At 47.1% G+C, this 15,134-nt stretch overlaps 1 protein-coding gene across 4 annotated transcripts in view; it reads left to right on the top strand.

Annotated features, from left to right (window-relative positions):
* Ippk (inositol-pentakisphosphate 2-kinase) overlaps positions 1-15,134 on the top strand; it is a 59,752-nt gene that overhangs the window by 12,192 nt on the left and 32,426 nt on the right. For all 4 annotated transcript variants that reach the window (XM_085699458.2, XM_085699457.2, XM_085699456.2 and 1 more), the window contains 3 exons: positions 88-1,589; positions 12,179-12,226; positions 13,796-13,891. In XM_085699458.2, the coding sequence (XP_085555584.1) occupies positions 1,509-1,589; positions 12,179-12,226; positions 13,796-13,891 (225 nt within the window). In that variant the 5' untranslated portion in view covers positions 88-1,508. The remainder of the gene's footprint in view (positions 1-87; positions 1,590-12,178; positions 12,227-13,795; positions 13,892-15,134) is intronic.

Below are 15,134 nucleotides of genomic sequence, written 5' to 3'. Positions count from 1 at the left end.
TCTATGTTTATACCTGTAGGTGACTGAGCTGTCAGTGTTAGTGGTACAGAGGATCTTTTTATTTATTTATTCATTTATTTTTTTCAGTGAGTAAAAGTTACTGAGAAGACCCACAGCCCATCAAGCTGCAGAGTTAGGTGGCTGTTGCTATGATACAGTGGTCCAGTGCTCAGCCACAGGGGAAGCCAATGACCAAGCATCTGTCACCTCCTCCAATGCTCAGAGAATACAGCCACAGACGAGAGGGGTGGAAAGAAAGACTAAGGAAGACTGGAGTGCTATGTACCCTTCTTCAGTGCAAAACATGGTCTTTACAACATTAAAACAGCGTCCTCAACTGCATAGGCTTTCAGGAGTATCTACAGGAGAACCACTTAGTTTTAGGAAGAGGAATAAATTTATGCCAGGATGGAACTTTTCTGCGGTGCAGCTGTTTTGAGGTCATCCACACTAAAAGTTATTCTTCACCAATGCTTCTCTAAGCACGCCCTGTAAATTGGTTCACCAAGGGTACGTTCACTTCCGTGGTCTGTTGTTGGTGCCGTTTAGAGTGAACAGTTATTTGCCCAGTATCCCTTGGAAAAGTTAACGCAACAGCCATATATCTGCATTAAGCTTGATTTTCTTCACATACACCAGTCAACGCAATATTCAGTACTCTAACCAACCAAACGTGAAATTATGTTTGAGATAGGATCTCACTATGTAACCCTATTTGGTCTCGAACTCATAGAGATCCTTTTTGCCTCCACATCCTGAAAGCTGAGATTAGAGGCGAGCACCACCACGCCCAATCCTAAATCATTTTAAAGAGCATAACAAAGTCTTCATATAATCAAGGCAGTGCCATTCTTCCACGCATCAAAGGATAGGCCGTTGTTCTCTGCGATGGAGTCTATTGGCCCATCTGCATTTCTGGGTGTTCCGGGGCAAAAGCGTCACGGTGAGGTCCCCTCGTCTCGCCACGTTTCCCGGGGTGAACTGCGGCCACCACCTAACGGCTCTCTCTCCTGAGGGAGAGCCAGTGAGGGTGCAGTTAATCCCATCCCATTCTACAGACGTGACAGCGGGGGCTCCGAGTCGCCCAGCGAAGATGTAGCCGTGGCCACAGGACCACGCGATGCTGAGTACATCGGGTCCCAGGCGGGCGACAGGCAGCCGCCGGCCTCAATGTCCGGGACCTGATCCGGAAACCTCCTTTCCGGTTCCCAAGCCTGCGTTTCGGAAGTGAGTCACTCTGCCAGCACATAACATGGCCTCCAGCTCGTCGACCGCCCAGAACGTCGACGGCGAGGTGGGCGGGACCCGGAAGTTGCCCGGCTGGAGAATGGCGGCCTCTGGGGGCGTGGCTTCCGGCGCTCCTTGCTTGTTAGTAGCGGCGGCTGAGAGCGCAGGCGGCAGCTGACAGGCGCTTTTCTTCAGACGGCTGCGGCTAGAGCCCCGCGAAGCGGGCGGCCTCCAGCTCGCGTCCCCGTGTCCCGGCCCGCGAAGTTCCAGGGCGCCGGGGCATGGAAGAGGGGAAGATGGACGAGAATGAATGGGGTTACCACGGTGAAGGCAACAAGAGCCTTGTGGTGGCCCACGCGCAGGTGAGCGACTGGCGGGCAGCGCGGCTCCGGGCCTCCCCGACGGCTGCGGCAGCCCTGTGCCTAGTACCTTCCAGTTTGGGTCGTGACTCTTCCAGCTTCCGCTCAGGTGGTTCCCTGTACCCCCCAATATCCTCAGCTTTCTTACTCATCCCCGGCACCCCTGCGTCTGTTGTCCCCCTTTCCTCCTAGTGTCCCTTCTCGGTTCCCTGTCCCCTCAGGACTCTTCCCCGCACCCCGTGGGTGCCGCGTGGCCCCACGCTGTGCCCCCTCCGCTGGGATGCTCATCTTACTGCCAGGCCAGGGTGGGCCAGAGGCTGAGTCCGGATCAGGACTTGGGCAGCACTGACGAAAAGTACCGAGTGCTGTCACTCTCAAGAGCGTGGAGTTGAGCCTGGCAGACCACGGAGCTGCTGCTGGTAGGAATGGACGGACGCTACCGCAGGTTCGCATCCACATCCTAAACTTGAACCGGTTTCTTCTTCGTTCAACTTGAAAGGGAGTTTCCGAAGATGGAGTGATTTCCCAGGAGGCGGCGAAGTTAGGAAGAGAAGCGGATGGATTTGTGTGCAGCCGCTGATTCTCTGACATCTTGCTGTCTGATACAACCTAGCAGGAATGTGTGGGCTGGGGGAGTGGAAGGCAGGAGGTGTCATGTGAGAAGGCTAATAGCGCATGGAGCTGGGGTGATTCCCAGCGCTACTACTGGCGGAGGGAGCCGTAGGCCGCATTCGGAAAGTGCCAGGAATAGGACGCGTTTTGTTTGGCTGAAGTTAAGATTGTACCCACCTGTACTGAGTGTTGACACCCCCCCCCCCCCCCCCCGAGCTTGGGCCTTGAGTCCTAGCTGCCATCTCTGCCCTTCTGATGGATTTGTTTAGACTGTGGACCAAGGAGGAGAAAGCCTGGAAGGAAGGTTTTTCAGGGCCTTTTGTGACCAAGGAGAACGGCCGGTTTTAAGTGAGATGGAGAGACTCACCGCTCCTTTCGGTACTGGGCATGGCATGTAGTCCTCCTTCGCCATTGAGAGCAGGTGAACTTTGCTTCTCTACTCATCCTCCCAGGCCTGCCTCATCCAGTCCAAGAGAGAGGGAGACCTTTACCAACTCTCCAGTCATGGTCACTTTTTCCGAGCTAGTATCAACCCCTGTGTTGAAAAGCTCTTATAAAGCCCCCTGTTAGTCCCGCCTCCACTGTAGTATGTGTGCGCAGCTCTCCTTAGCTCGATCCTGCAGGAGCTGGATATGCAGGTGGGGACATCTGCCCTGTCACTGGCCGGCAGCACTGAAAGAAAATGTGCCATTCTGCCATGTGCACACAGGGAATGAGAGAGAAGGAGCCTTTTGTGTACAGGTCTTGGGGTCGAGGAGCTCAGTGAGGCCCGCAGGAGTTTATAGGGCATGCTTGGGTAGGCGGGAAGGTGAGGAGCCAGGCTGTCAGCCCCTTGACCACTGTCCTGCCTGCAGCCTCGGACTGGGCCCTGAGGGGGCTCTTGGGCAGGAACGTGCTGTGTCTTAGCACAGGTCTTCCTCGCTGCAGCCTGAGGGCATGACCCTTGTGCTACTAGCCACTCAGTCAGTGAAGCCTGTGGCCTCCCTGAAGGCCACCACACTCAACTCTCCTAAGGCAGCTGTGTTTGCTGACTTTACCTTCCTCTTGGTTTTGGCTTAGAGTCTGTGAGGTTACTTTACATTTCATTTGTCATCAGTCTCTTAGTAGTTCAGGGCATCTAGCCTCTGGGCCATGTTGACCATGAGGTGCAGGGGAAGTGATGCCCATGCCTATGGCTATGCCGCACTCTCTTTTTCCTTTCTTATTGACAGCAGTAACGTGAAAGACTTCGTTAATTAGTCTGCCCAGAAAGAACTCTTAGCAGAACTTGCCAAGAACTGCGCATTGCAAGTTTGTCTCGTTTTAAAACCTCTCAGAGACTCTGGAGAGCCTCAGACCATTTCTGTAACTGTACAGTGTCTGGGCCCTCTAGGTGTGAACATCAAACTTTAGGGCCATTTCAGTTTCTCTCTCAGCCTTGTGGGTTAGAATTGCTGATTTGTGGGTTTAAATTTTCTAGTTCTATATCGCAATATGAACAGTTTAGATGGTTATTTTATAGTGGTTGGATTAGGTAAAGTAGGCTGATGTCCCATTTAATGCGGGGAAATATTATTGTTAACTGGAAAAAGGAAATTACAGTGTAATTGTATGAGTTACCCGTGACTAGAAAGAAAATACATCAAGAATATTACAAATAGTTATCTGTTTACAGTAGTATCATTTGATTGCTTGAGAATGGGTCTCACTGTGTTACCCTGGCTGACCTCAAACTCCTTGGCGCAAGCCATCTTTCTTATCCTCCTGAGTAGCTGGGATTACAGGCTGCCAGGCCTGGCTCCTCTTTTTGCTTTAAAAAATATTTTCTGCACTGTGAAAGCAATGTAGGGAGAGCTCTGTGAGTTTGGGATAAGCCTAGTTTATCTAGCCAGTTCCAGGCCAGTCAGAGCTACATAGTGAGATTCTGTTTCAAAAAAAGAAGAATAAAAACTTTTTACATTACCTATATGCTCATTAACTATATATTATAACCAGGAAAAAGGAGCTATGGGCGTCGTTTAGTGTTAGAATGTGTACTTTGCATGCTTGAGGCCCTGAGTTCAGTTCCCAGCATCACAACTATCCCAGGGTTGAAAAGGACACAGGTGTGAACCATAGTGTAGGTCATAGAGTGAAAGGACACAGGTGTGAACCGTAGTGTGGGTCACAGAGTGAAAGGACACAGGTGTGAGCCATAGTGTGGGTCACAGAGTGAAAGGACACAGGTGTGAACCATAGTGTAGGTCATAGGGTGAAAGGACACAGGTGTGAGCCATAGTGTGGGTCACAGAGTGAAAGGACACAGGTGTGAACCATAGTGTGGGTCACAGAGTGAAAGGACACAGGTGTGAGCCATAGTGTAGGTCACAGCGTCAAAGGACACAGGTGTGAACCATAGTGTAGGTCACAGAGTGAAAGGACACAGGTGTGAGCCATAGTGTGGGTCACAGAGTGAAAGGACACAGGTGTGAACCATTGTATAAGTCACAGAGTGAAAGAAAGTACCACACATTGGTGAGACCCTGAGGAGCCCAAGGGAGCTATGGAGACAGAGTCCTAAGGGGTGGCAACCCCAGCAACATGTGAAAAGGACAAACAAGTTTTTTAAAGTTTGTAGTTTTGGACCTAATTTCTGTTCTCATGTGTTTGGTAAGGAGAAAATTGGAAGTGAAATAGATATTGTTCACAAAGATGTCTATCACAGGGTTATTTATGATAGCTTAGGTAGACCATCTCTTTAGTGCTAGAGAATTATCCTCCTTTGTCGAGATGCTGAAGCACAGAGGTGATATTTTGTTTTCCAACCATGTGGCATATGCCCAGACTTTGGGCCTGTCTTCAATAATCACCTAGAACTAGTTGAAAGAGTTTGAACTTGCCACTGACATCTCTCAAAGAAAGACAAGTTCTACACTTGAGATGCTCAGTGGTGGTCCTTCAGATTGATGCTGTTGAAATGGTTCTTTCTTGGTGGTTTGGTCTGGTCACATCCTGTCTCATTGCATGTTCTCTCTTTATTCTTTAATCTGGTGTTGCTAGGTCAGAATTTATTTCCATATTCCCTTGGGTGATGTTTCACCTTGTGTTGCCTTGCTAGTATAAGGATGTGTTTGTCTTTCTACATTTACATTTTCAGAGGTGACCTTTCTCCCTGCCCGACTTCTTCCTGCCTGGTCAAAATTCAGTCAGAGTTCAGCTCTCAGTCCCTTTCTCTGTCTTCAGAGAGCAGCGGTGCAGGAGGCTTTCGTGTGTTTAGAGAGCAAGGCTGTTCTTTGCTGGCCCACTGTCATTGTCACACAGTCTGGGTGGGTGGTTCAAGGGGCTCTGATATTTGCTTGTATTTCTCTGACACCACCTGTGGGTTCTGTGAGCCTTGACTCCTTTCCACACACTGTTGGGGTCACTGCCTGTTGGGAGTCACTGAGCTGGCCTGGCCTGTCTCCATAGTTCCCCTTGGGCTCTCAGGATGATATCAATGTGTAGTATAGTACATTCTTTCACTTTGTGACCTCCCCCATGGGTCATATCTGGGTTCTCTTCATCTTGGGTGGATAGATGGCTGGAGGCTGAGCATAGGGTAGGAAGGAGGTTGTACACAGTGCCAGCGCCTATTGCTGCTGATGTCATGGCTGTATCCTTTCTTGCTCTGCCTTGCTTTCTCTGAGGCTAAGGGGTGCTGTTGTGAATGCCTCACCCTCCTGCTTAGCAAGTCCTGGGGATGTGTGTTTGGTTGTGTCACAGAGCTCAGTTGGTTGGCACTTCTTGCCTCCGTTAACTGGCAGACCATGGATGGTTTTCTTATAGGTTGAGAGTCGGTGAGGAAGTTGGTTTCAGGAGACACAACTGTATGTTTGTGACGTAAGGTGACTCCTACCTGGAAGTGAAGTCATCCTCACAGTTGGAGGGGCTGGGCAGAATGCTGTTTCTGGAACCTGGGGCCGTATCCTAAGGAGTGATGCTCTTTTGTATCCCTTCCCATGACAGTGATCAGAGCTTCCTGGGGTCTTTCATGGGCCCTTTCTTGGGTTATATCCTCACTACCTTGTCAAAGGACAGTGGCCCCTGGGACATTTAGCTTAGACCCCCATTATGGTTTGGATCTTAACTCTTAACTGATCCCTAAAGGCTGTGCTGAAGTCTTGGTCCCCAACTGACAGTGCTTTTGGAGCCTTTAGAGACAAGGCCTAGTTGAAGGAAGCTAGGTCATGGGAATCATAGCTTTGAAGAGGGAGGGTACTGGGGCTCCAGCCTTTTCAAATTCTTGCTTTCTCTTCTGACTGAAATTAGGGAATAGCTTTCCTCTGCCATGCGCTTCCATCCTTTTCTGTCTTGCCACAGGCTCAAAGTAGTGATGTAAACAGCCAAGAATAGAAACCTCTGAAGCCATGAACCAAAACAAACCTTTATTTTTTATTTGTATGCTGTTTTATTCTTATTTATCATTACTATTATTTTATTTCTTTTTTTATTTTTATTTGTATGCCTAAATGTATGTCTGTTCACCATGTGTGTGCAATGCCAATAGAGGCCAGAAGAGGGACCCTGTGGGTGCTGGGAACCTAACCTAGGCCCTTTGGGAGAATAGCCAGTGCTATAGCCAGTGCTCTTAACTGGAGAGCCATCTCTCCAGTTCCATTTTTCCTCCTTTAAGCTTTTTTTTTTCCCCAAATGCTTTGTCATGTGCTAGAAAGCTAGTGGTGGCACATGTCTTTAGTCCCTCTAATCAGAAGCTTCTCTCCTGACTACCAGTTTCCAAATACCTGGCAGCTGTCTCCCAAACTTGGAGGCTTAATATTACTTATAAATGTTCGACCTATAGCTCAGACTTGTTACTAGCTAACTCTTACATTTTAAGTTAACCCATATCCCTTACTTACATTCTGTCATGTGGAAATACCTTTATTAGCAAGGCACCTTCATCTCTTGCTCCTTCTGATCGGACTGCTGACTCCTGGCTTCGCCCTTCTCCTTCCCATCATCCTTTGTTTGATTGCCCTGCCTGTACTTCCTGCCTGATTGCTGGCCAATCAGCATTTTATTATACCAATTTCAAGTGACAAATCTTTACATTGTACTAGAGGATCATCCAACAGCAGTCCCAGCACTCCAGGCAGAAGCAGACAGATCTCTCTGAGTTCCAGGACAGCCGACAGCCGGAGCTATGCTGAGAAACCCTGTTTCAAAAAAAGAAAAAAAAAAGCTAGCATTGCTTTGAGTTTCATGTTGGAAGGTTCTGTGTAGCCTTTTGTTTCTGTTGTTCGGTGGTTGATTCTTTTGCCTCCCAGAAAAATACAGAGTAGTAGAAGAAAATGCTCATCACCCAAGAGCTCCCCACTTAGAATATAATTTCTGAACACTTTGATGTTCTTGCTTCCAATCCTTTTCTAGTTACATATCTTTGTTGATGGCAGGAAATCTCTGGGGCTGTCTATTTTAGTCTCCTTTGGCCACCTCTTCTACTCGGTTTTTGCTAATGGGTGGTGTTTGGGACTGATTTTTCACTTCTTTTATATTGTCACTGGACACTCCCCTGATGGCCTCTACTTGTCACTTTCCATTGGTGGGCTCTGGTGAGCTGAATGTGTCTGAGAGCTGATACTGACATTGACCTTTAAAGCTGATGACAGGTCTCCTGGGGAGGAGTGGTTTGGTTTCTGGTGACAATTTGTGGATGATGACAGTGTAGGTGGAGAAAACAGTTTTCCTTGGGGCTGGAGAGATGGCTCAGAGGTTAAGCTCATTGCCTGCTCTTTCAAAGGTCCTGAGTTCAAATCCCAGCAACCACATGGTGGCTCACAACCATCTGTAATGGGGTCTGGTGCCCTCTTCTGGTCTGCAGACGTACACACAGACAGAATATTGTATACATAATAAATAAATAAATATTAAAAAAAAAGAAAACAGTTTTCCTTGAAATGGATCCGTCACTGCATTGAGATTTTTCTTTGCTGGTAATGGTTTGAGCTACCTGATGGGAAGGAGAGAGACTTCCTGTAGTTGATAGAGAGGTTGAGCTGCTGTGCTTGGATGTGACACCTGTGGAGGGATGGCTTAGTAATGGAGAACCAGTAGGCCACTGTGGGCTTTGCTGCTTAGGCCTCCTAAGGCTGTGTCCATACTGTTTGTCTGGTACTAGCCAGCACCTTCAGCCCCTTAGTTGACAACTCAGCAGACATATGGAGCTGGACAACTGGAAATGTGATGTGCAGGATTCAGGTCTGCCTCCAAACTCTGTTCGATTGTACATGACCTTGACCTTAAGGGTCAAAACCTTAATATCTAGGCTTCCCTTCAGGCCTGGCTTTCCACATTTTATACTTTGGGATGCATGTGGCCCACCTGAAGGGGAGAGGTGGTGGGTAGTTTGTAGTCTGGGAGTACACTCTGGCGCTCTGCATGTGCTGTTTGCAGCAGTGAGAATGCTGATGTCACTGGTGCTGGGGGAACAGTGATGCTATTTATGTTGTCAGAGAGGAGCCAACAATATTTGTTCCTCGGAACTTTTTTCCCCCTAGGGGGAAAAGAGATGGTCTCATTATATAGCCCTGACTGGCCTAGAACTCGCTCTGTAGACCAGGCCTAGGACTCACAAAGATCTGTTTGCCTCTGTCTCCTGTGTACTGGGATGAAAGGCGTGCACCGCACCTTGTTTTTAGTCAGTCTCTTTGTAATCTAGGCTGGAGTAGAATTTACTCTGTGGACCAGGCCACCGTCCTTCTGTCTCAGCTTCAAGTACTAGGACTGTAGGTGTAAAGGTATAAGCCACCTTACCCGGCTATATTAATTGTTTTTTTCTTGGTAGGTTAGAGACTTGTTTTCTGAATTAATTTATGTCGATGCTTATTTGTGTGTGTGTGTGTGTGTGTGTGTGTGTGTGTGTGTGTGTGTGTGTATGTATTAACAATGCAGAGGAAATGTATAGTTTCCATTTGTAAATAGGCCAGCTGTCTTGTGTTTATCAGGAACACAGATGCAGGAACCTTGGAAATCTGAGTTCATATTAATAATAAGATGTAGCATGAATAATAAAAACCCAGAGACATATATTGAGGTTCAAACTGAAGATCAGAAAAGCAAAACAGCCAAGCCACTAGAGAAGTTTTACCTCTACCAAGGCTGACTGAGCAACTGCAGACTGAGCCCTGAGCCTGTCGCCTCTGGTCTTATATTCCCTCTAGTGCTGGGATTAAAGGCATGTGACTCCTAGTACTAAAATTAAAGGTGTAGGCCTGCACCACGTGCTCTGTTTCTGCATTGACCTTGTGGCCCTGAATTTACAGAGATTCACCTGCCTTTTTCTCCCAAATCCTGGGATTAAAGGTGTGTGACACCACTGCCTGGACTCTAGTGGCTTAGTTTTACCTTCTGATCTTCAGGCAAGCTTTATTTATTAAAACATAAATACAATATCACTATAATAAGATGCTGCCAGGTGTGGAGTCAATGAGTTTCTATTGTTGGCATTTGTGTGCACAGGCCCCCTTAACTGGTTTGTCTGAGGTTACAGTGGGGAGTTCCTGTGATAGGAAGGCTCCAGTGACTTGCCTAGCATCACCCTTTCTGGACCTGCCTGGCTACAAAATTCTGTGTGCCGCGTATTAGTTCCCTGGGAAGAAGAGAAAGACCTTGCTTTCCTCTGGTTTCAGTAGAGTTCTGAGAAAACCAACTTGGCTTGTGAGGGCTCCCTATATGGTACAGAGTGAGGTTTCCCACATATGTAGGGCAGGGCAGTGGGGCTCTGTCCTCACTGATTATAGGGTATCAGGGTGTCCTGTGTTGATATACAAGCATGACCAGGCTTTCCTTGGGAAGCATACTCATCCTGTCGTTGACATATATTGTCTTATTTACTGGAGGGATTATAATCAGACAGGGTTTTGAGCAGAATAGCACTATTGAACACAGGTAAGGAGAAAATCAACTTTTAGAAGAGAGTTTCTAGAAGCTTATTATAATTATCTTTTCTGCAGAACTACTTTCTTTTTTTAAATTTAGATGGAATTTTACTTCCATTAAAGTGATCATTAACTCAAGCTTAATTGGTGATGCCTTTGAACATGAGGAGGGAGCAATTCTAGCTTATGGGCTTTGGGTTTCAGCTCTGCAGGCTAGGATAGGCATCCCGATCTACAGTTGATTAGCAGTGTATCCAATGCATGGCATTGGTTGGCAATGGGAATTCAGTAGGAGGGGTTGGCAAGGTTGTGCTTGGTGATGTTTGCCTGTAGTTCTCACATAGTCCCAGCTACTTGGATGGCTGAGGCAGGAGGATCACTTGAGCCCAGGAGTACAAGGCTAACCTGGGCAATATAGCAAGGCCTAGACCCTTAAAAATATTTTTGAATTGTTGAGGCCTTCTTAGTGATATTGTGAAGGAAGGGAAGACTATATGAGAGGAACTGGAGGAGGAAAGGGAGAAATTATATTTTAATTTATAAACTAAAATTATATCTTAATTAAAAACAAAGAATTTATTCAAAAATATTTAAACAAGATGGACTGGAGGGCTGGGAGGAGGAGTAGTGTGCATGGGTGGGAATCTCCACAGGGCCTTTGTTGCTTCTTAGGTAACCGCAAATACTGTTTTTACAAAAAAATTTTTTTAGAGACTTATATTCTTTGTATGTGTACTTGGGGGGGGTGTTGCTTGCATGTATGTCTTTGTGCCATGTACATGCCTGAGGCCTTCAGAAGCCTGCATAGGGTGTTAGATCCCCTGGAACTGTAGTTAGAGATGGTTGTTAGCTGCCATGTAGGTGCTGGAATTAAACCTGGGTCCTTATCAAGACCAGTGTGCACTCCTAACCGCTGAACTATCTTTCCACCCCCATTTTAAAGGCCATTTTCAGGTGGGTTTCATGCTGTATGTAACCAGTGTCAGCCTGGAAGTCATTGAAGTCCTTTCTAATTAGCTTTCCTGCTGCTGGAATCACATGTGTATGTCACCACACCCAGCTCGGTGTGTGTGTGTTTTTGTATTTGAAATAGACTCTTGTTATGCAGTCCAGGCTGGCTGGGAACTCAGTCCTCAACTTCGGGAGGCTGAGACAGGAGAAATACCATGAGATCAGTCTGGGTTACATACTGTGTTCTGAAGTGAGACAGTTTCAAAAGCAAAAAAAGTTCAAAAATCAAAACTGTAGTCGTTACAATTTGGAAATGTTATGGAGCTTGTCATGAGTGTTCTTTGAGTGTTCTTCATTCCTTTATTCAAAGAGATCATATGCACACTTCATTTAGCAATTTGTGCTTTTTTAAAAAAACAACTTTTGCTTTTTTTTTTTTTTAAACAGGATCTTGCTAGAAATTGTGATTTGACAGATGTAAAATTGAGTTGGGCTCAATTGTGGCACACATTTATGATCTCAATGCTTGGGAGGTAGGAGCAAGAAGATGATGAATTTAAGGCCTGCCCAGGCTATGTAGATAGCCTATTTAAAAAAAAAAAAAAAAAGAGGACTGGAGAAATGGCCCACAAGTTAAGAACATGGACTGCTGCTTCTCCAGAGTTCACCTGCCAGCAATCAACTTTGGGCAGCTCACAAATTGCCAGTTCTAGGATTTCAGTGCCCTCTGAGGGTCCTTGCACTTGTACCTAGTCATATATTACCCCAGTGAGTCCCCCACCCAATGGTGTTTTTCTGATATGTCTGTGCACCATGTACATAGCTAACTGGTGCTGCTTATGAGCTGCCAAGTGGGTGCTGGGACTCAAATCCAGTACTACTGGAAGAACAGCCAGCACTCTTTACCTCTGAACCATCTCACTGGCCCCTGGATAATGATTTTTGAGCTTCCTTATTCCTTAAGATAAATAATATCTAGCAGTGAGTGGGCTGGGTCAAAGGCCAAAGATTTTGCTGGCTGCCTTGTGCAAGCTTTCTGAAAGTGACCCCAACTGGGTTCCTTCATGCTGCTCTTGGCCCCTTCTCCACCACCGCTGACCCTTACACCTGAGTGTTGGGCCAGTACTGATGCTGCTTTGTTTTATTTTCCAACAGCGCTGTGTAGTTCTGCGTTTTCTGAAGTTTCCTCCAAATAAGAAGAAGGTAAGATTGGTGAGCTGGCCACAGTCATCATAGCATTTGCTTAAGAAGACCTGGATGTTTTCCTGGGGGGTGGGTCTGCGGGAGTAGGTGGCAAACACGTGTGGTGCATGTGTGTGTGTGTGTGTGTGTGTGTGTGTGTGTGTGTGTGTGTGTGTGTTTTGGTGTTAGGAACTGAACCTGGAACTTTGCCTAGGACAGGAAAGTGCCTTTCCTCTAGGGTGTATCCTACCTATATCCTAAGCCCTCCAGTGCAGAAATATTAATGCTAATTGTGGAAATTTAAGTATGATATAATCATTCAGTGTGAGAAGTAGTGGGCCCTCATTCTTGATGTATGAGACCTAACAGGCCCTCTGTGTCACTGTGTGTCACTCTATGGTAGATCTGTCTGCTTGAGCTCTGGTGTAGCCTGTGGGCCCTGCTCAGAGGATCCCAGGACCGTGTTTCAGCTTGATCTTGATGAGTTCCTTTTGCCTCAGTGGAACTGTGTGTAAGAAAATAGTGTGTCACACTGGGTAGACAATCTGTTATGCTAAAGTCACAGTGGGCAAGGTCAGGTGGAACAGTAGGTGTGTTGGCTGAATCACCCTAGCACAGCAAGTGGACCCTCCATGAAGGCTTGCCTGCCACCCTATTGAGCTACTGCTACTTCCTGGTAAATCTCAGGTAGATACTGAGTATTGGAAGCTCCTGTGGCCACAGCTTCTTATCTGTTCCTATTGTTCCAGCACACACTGTAAGGGAGGTTGAGACACTTGGCCTGTCTTGCTTTGTGTATGGCCAGCTGCCTGTGAGCTACATAGGGCTTTTGAGCTCCTTAGTGGGGGAAGAAGGAACTCTTTGAGGGGGTTGTGTCTGGTGGATGGACAGGATTGATGGTTCAGTGTCTCATTAGAGTGTCTGGGAGACAGACAGTGTGTCAGGATGTGAGGGCAGAGGTCATGGAAGCTATGGGACACTGGTGGTAGAGATGAAAGATGCCCTCAAGGCTTGTCTCCTAGGAGTATGCAGGAATATTGCCTTTAACTGCGGCAGGAATGAGAGTCAAAGGTGGGTTGACCGGGCAGAGAGAATAAGGTGGGACCCAAACATCCTGTGACTCCTACCTCAGCTGCTGAAGAAAAATGACCCAAGGTGTTCTGTTTCTGTCATGCCTGTCCTTGTACAGTGGCTGTAGTGTGTGTTCACCCCACCTTGGTGAATGACCTGTTAGGCCTTCCTGGGCAGTGTCTTCCTGGTGGGGTGTCACATGGTACCCTTATGTTCCCCAGATGGATTTTATCAGGAGCTGTGACATAGTTGCCCTGGGGTGTGTGCTGGGTTTTCCTGTCAGGCTAAGTTCTGACAAGACCCAGTTGTAGGAGCTGTGGGATATCTCCACATACTTTGTGCAGAGCATTGCTGGGTATGGGTGGTGAGTTCTCTAGAGGTTTGTGGGGTGCACAGTACTTAGATTATACATGGGGCGGCCTGCTTAGTCTGTCCTGAGCTGGACTCCTGGAAGAGGGTGGTATTAGGAGCCTTGTCTGGAGGTCCACCCTGAAGCTATCCTGTGCTTGTCTCTTCCAGACCTCAGAAGAGATACTTCAGCATCTGCAGAACATAGTAGACTTTGGCAAAAATGTCATGAAAGACTTTTTAGGGGAGAACTATGTTCATTGTGGGGTAAGTGCTATTTATTCACATTTCAATTTCTATCCAGTTCTGCACTGACAGTACTCACATCTCAATGTTAGCCCTTGTGCACTAAGAATCTTCAAGCTTTTCTTACCTGCTGTGCCATGTGGCAAATCAGTCAGCTGGGCCAGAGGCTCCTGCATAGTGAAGTTCTCCAGTGAGAACTTGTTATGTTACCCTTGAACCTGAAGGGGGCTTTGCCCTGAGTTCCTGTGGGTTAAGGAACAATGTGGGCCCATTCCTGGAGGCTCCTCCTGGAAGAGCCTTGTGATGTGAGCATGGGTGTGAATTACTATGGATGCTGCTCAGTTAGGGCCTTAGAAGAAAAGCTTTGAAAACCCTTAACGTTGCTGTGTGTTTGGAGTTAACTGTCTTTGCACCTGGCCTGTGATGGGGAGGGACTAGACAGGAGAAATCCTCTGGCCTGCCTATCTGACCTCTCCTGTCTTCTGAGCTTCGGACTTGGAAAGTCGCCTCTGTTCTGCATTTCCTTGGCTGCTGACGTTGTGGCCTGTCCTCTCCAGTGTCTAGTTTTGGGGATGTTTGGAGGTCAAGTGTGACCCCTTAGGAGAATCCCTGCAGTTTTCCACAGGATATGTCCATTGAATAGTGCTTGTACCTCCCCATGGCTTCTGGGAGAAAGGTTGTCGGAGGCACCATCTTCTGGAAACTATACTCTTCCAGCCCTGCTGTGCTTATCTGAGTGTGATGTGGGATTCCCCTCTGTATGCTGTTAGTATGTTTTATTGATTTTGGCCAATCACTTCACAGAATATAGCCAGACTGGAAAAGATATATAGAGTAGGCAGAGTCAGGGAGAAGCCATGTAGCTGCTGCAGGAGACAGATGGACAGAACCTTACCTGTAGCCATAACTACATGGCAATACATAGATTGATAGAAATGGGTTAATTTAAGATATAGGAGATAGCCAATAAGAAGCATGAGCTTATAGGTCAAGCAGTGTTGTAATAATACAATTTCTGTGTGATTATTTTGTGTCTGGGCAGCTGGGAAACGAATGCGCGGCCTCCACTCATGACACGAGTGGGAGTCTTTGGTTGAGTCTGGATGAAGAAGGTCAGTGGGCTTTCCTGAGACAAGATCCCAGCAGTTTTGTCCTAGGCACTTTTCCTTTGTCACTTTGGGACTTTTTTTGAAGTCACAATTCTGCCACCCTCAGAACACAGGCAGGGATGGCAGTGAGGAACATGGTTTAAATTGTTGCAGAT

Source organism: Myodes glareolus, chromosome 14 (assembly GCF_982192425.1).
Source record: "Myodes glareolus chromosome 14, mMyoGla1.1, whole genome shotgun sequence".
NCBI lineage: Eukaryota > Metazoa > Chordata > Mammalia > Rodentia > Cricetidae > Myodes > Myodes glareolus.
The sequence above is the reverse complement of the archived record's forward strand: the minus strand, read 5'-3'. Positions and strand labels throughout refer to the sequence as shown.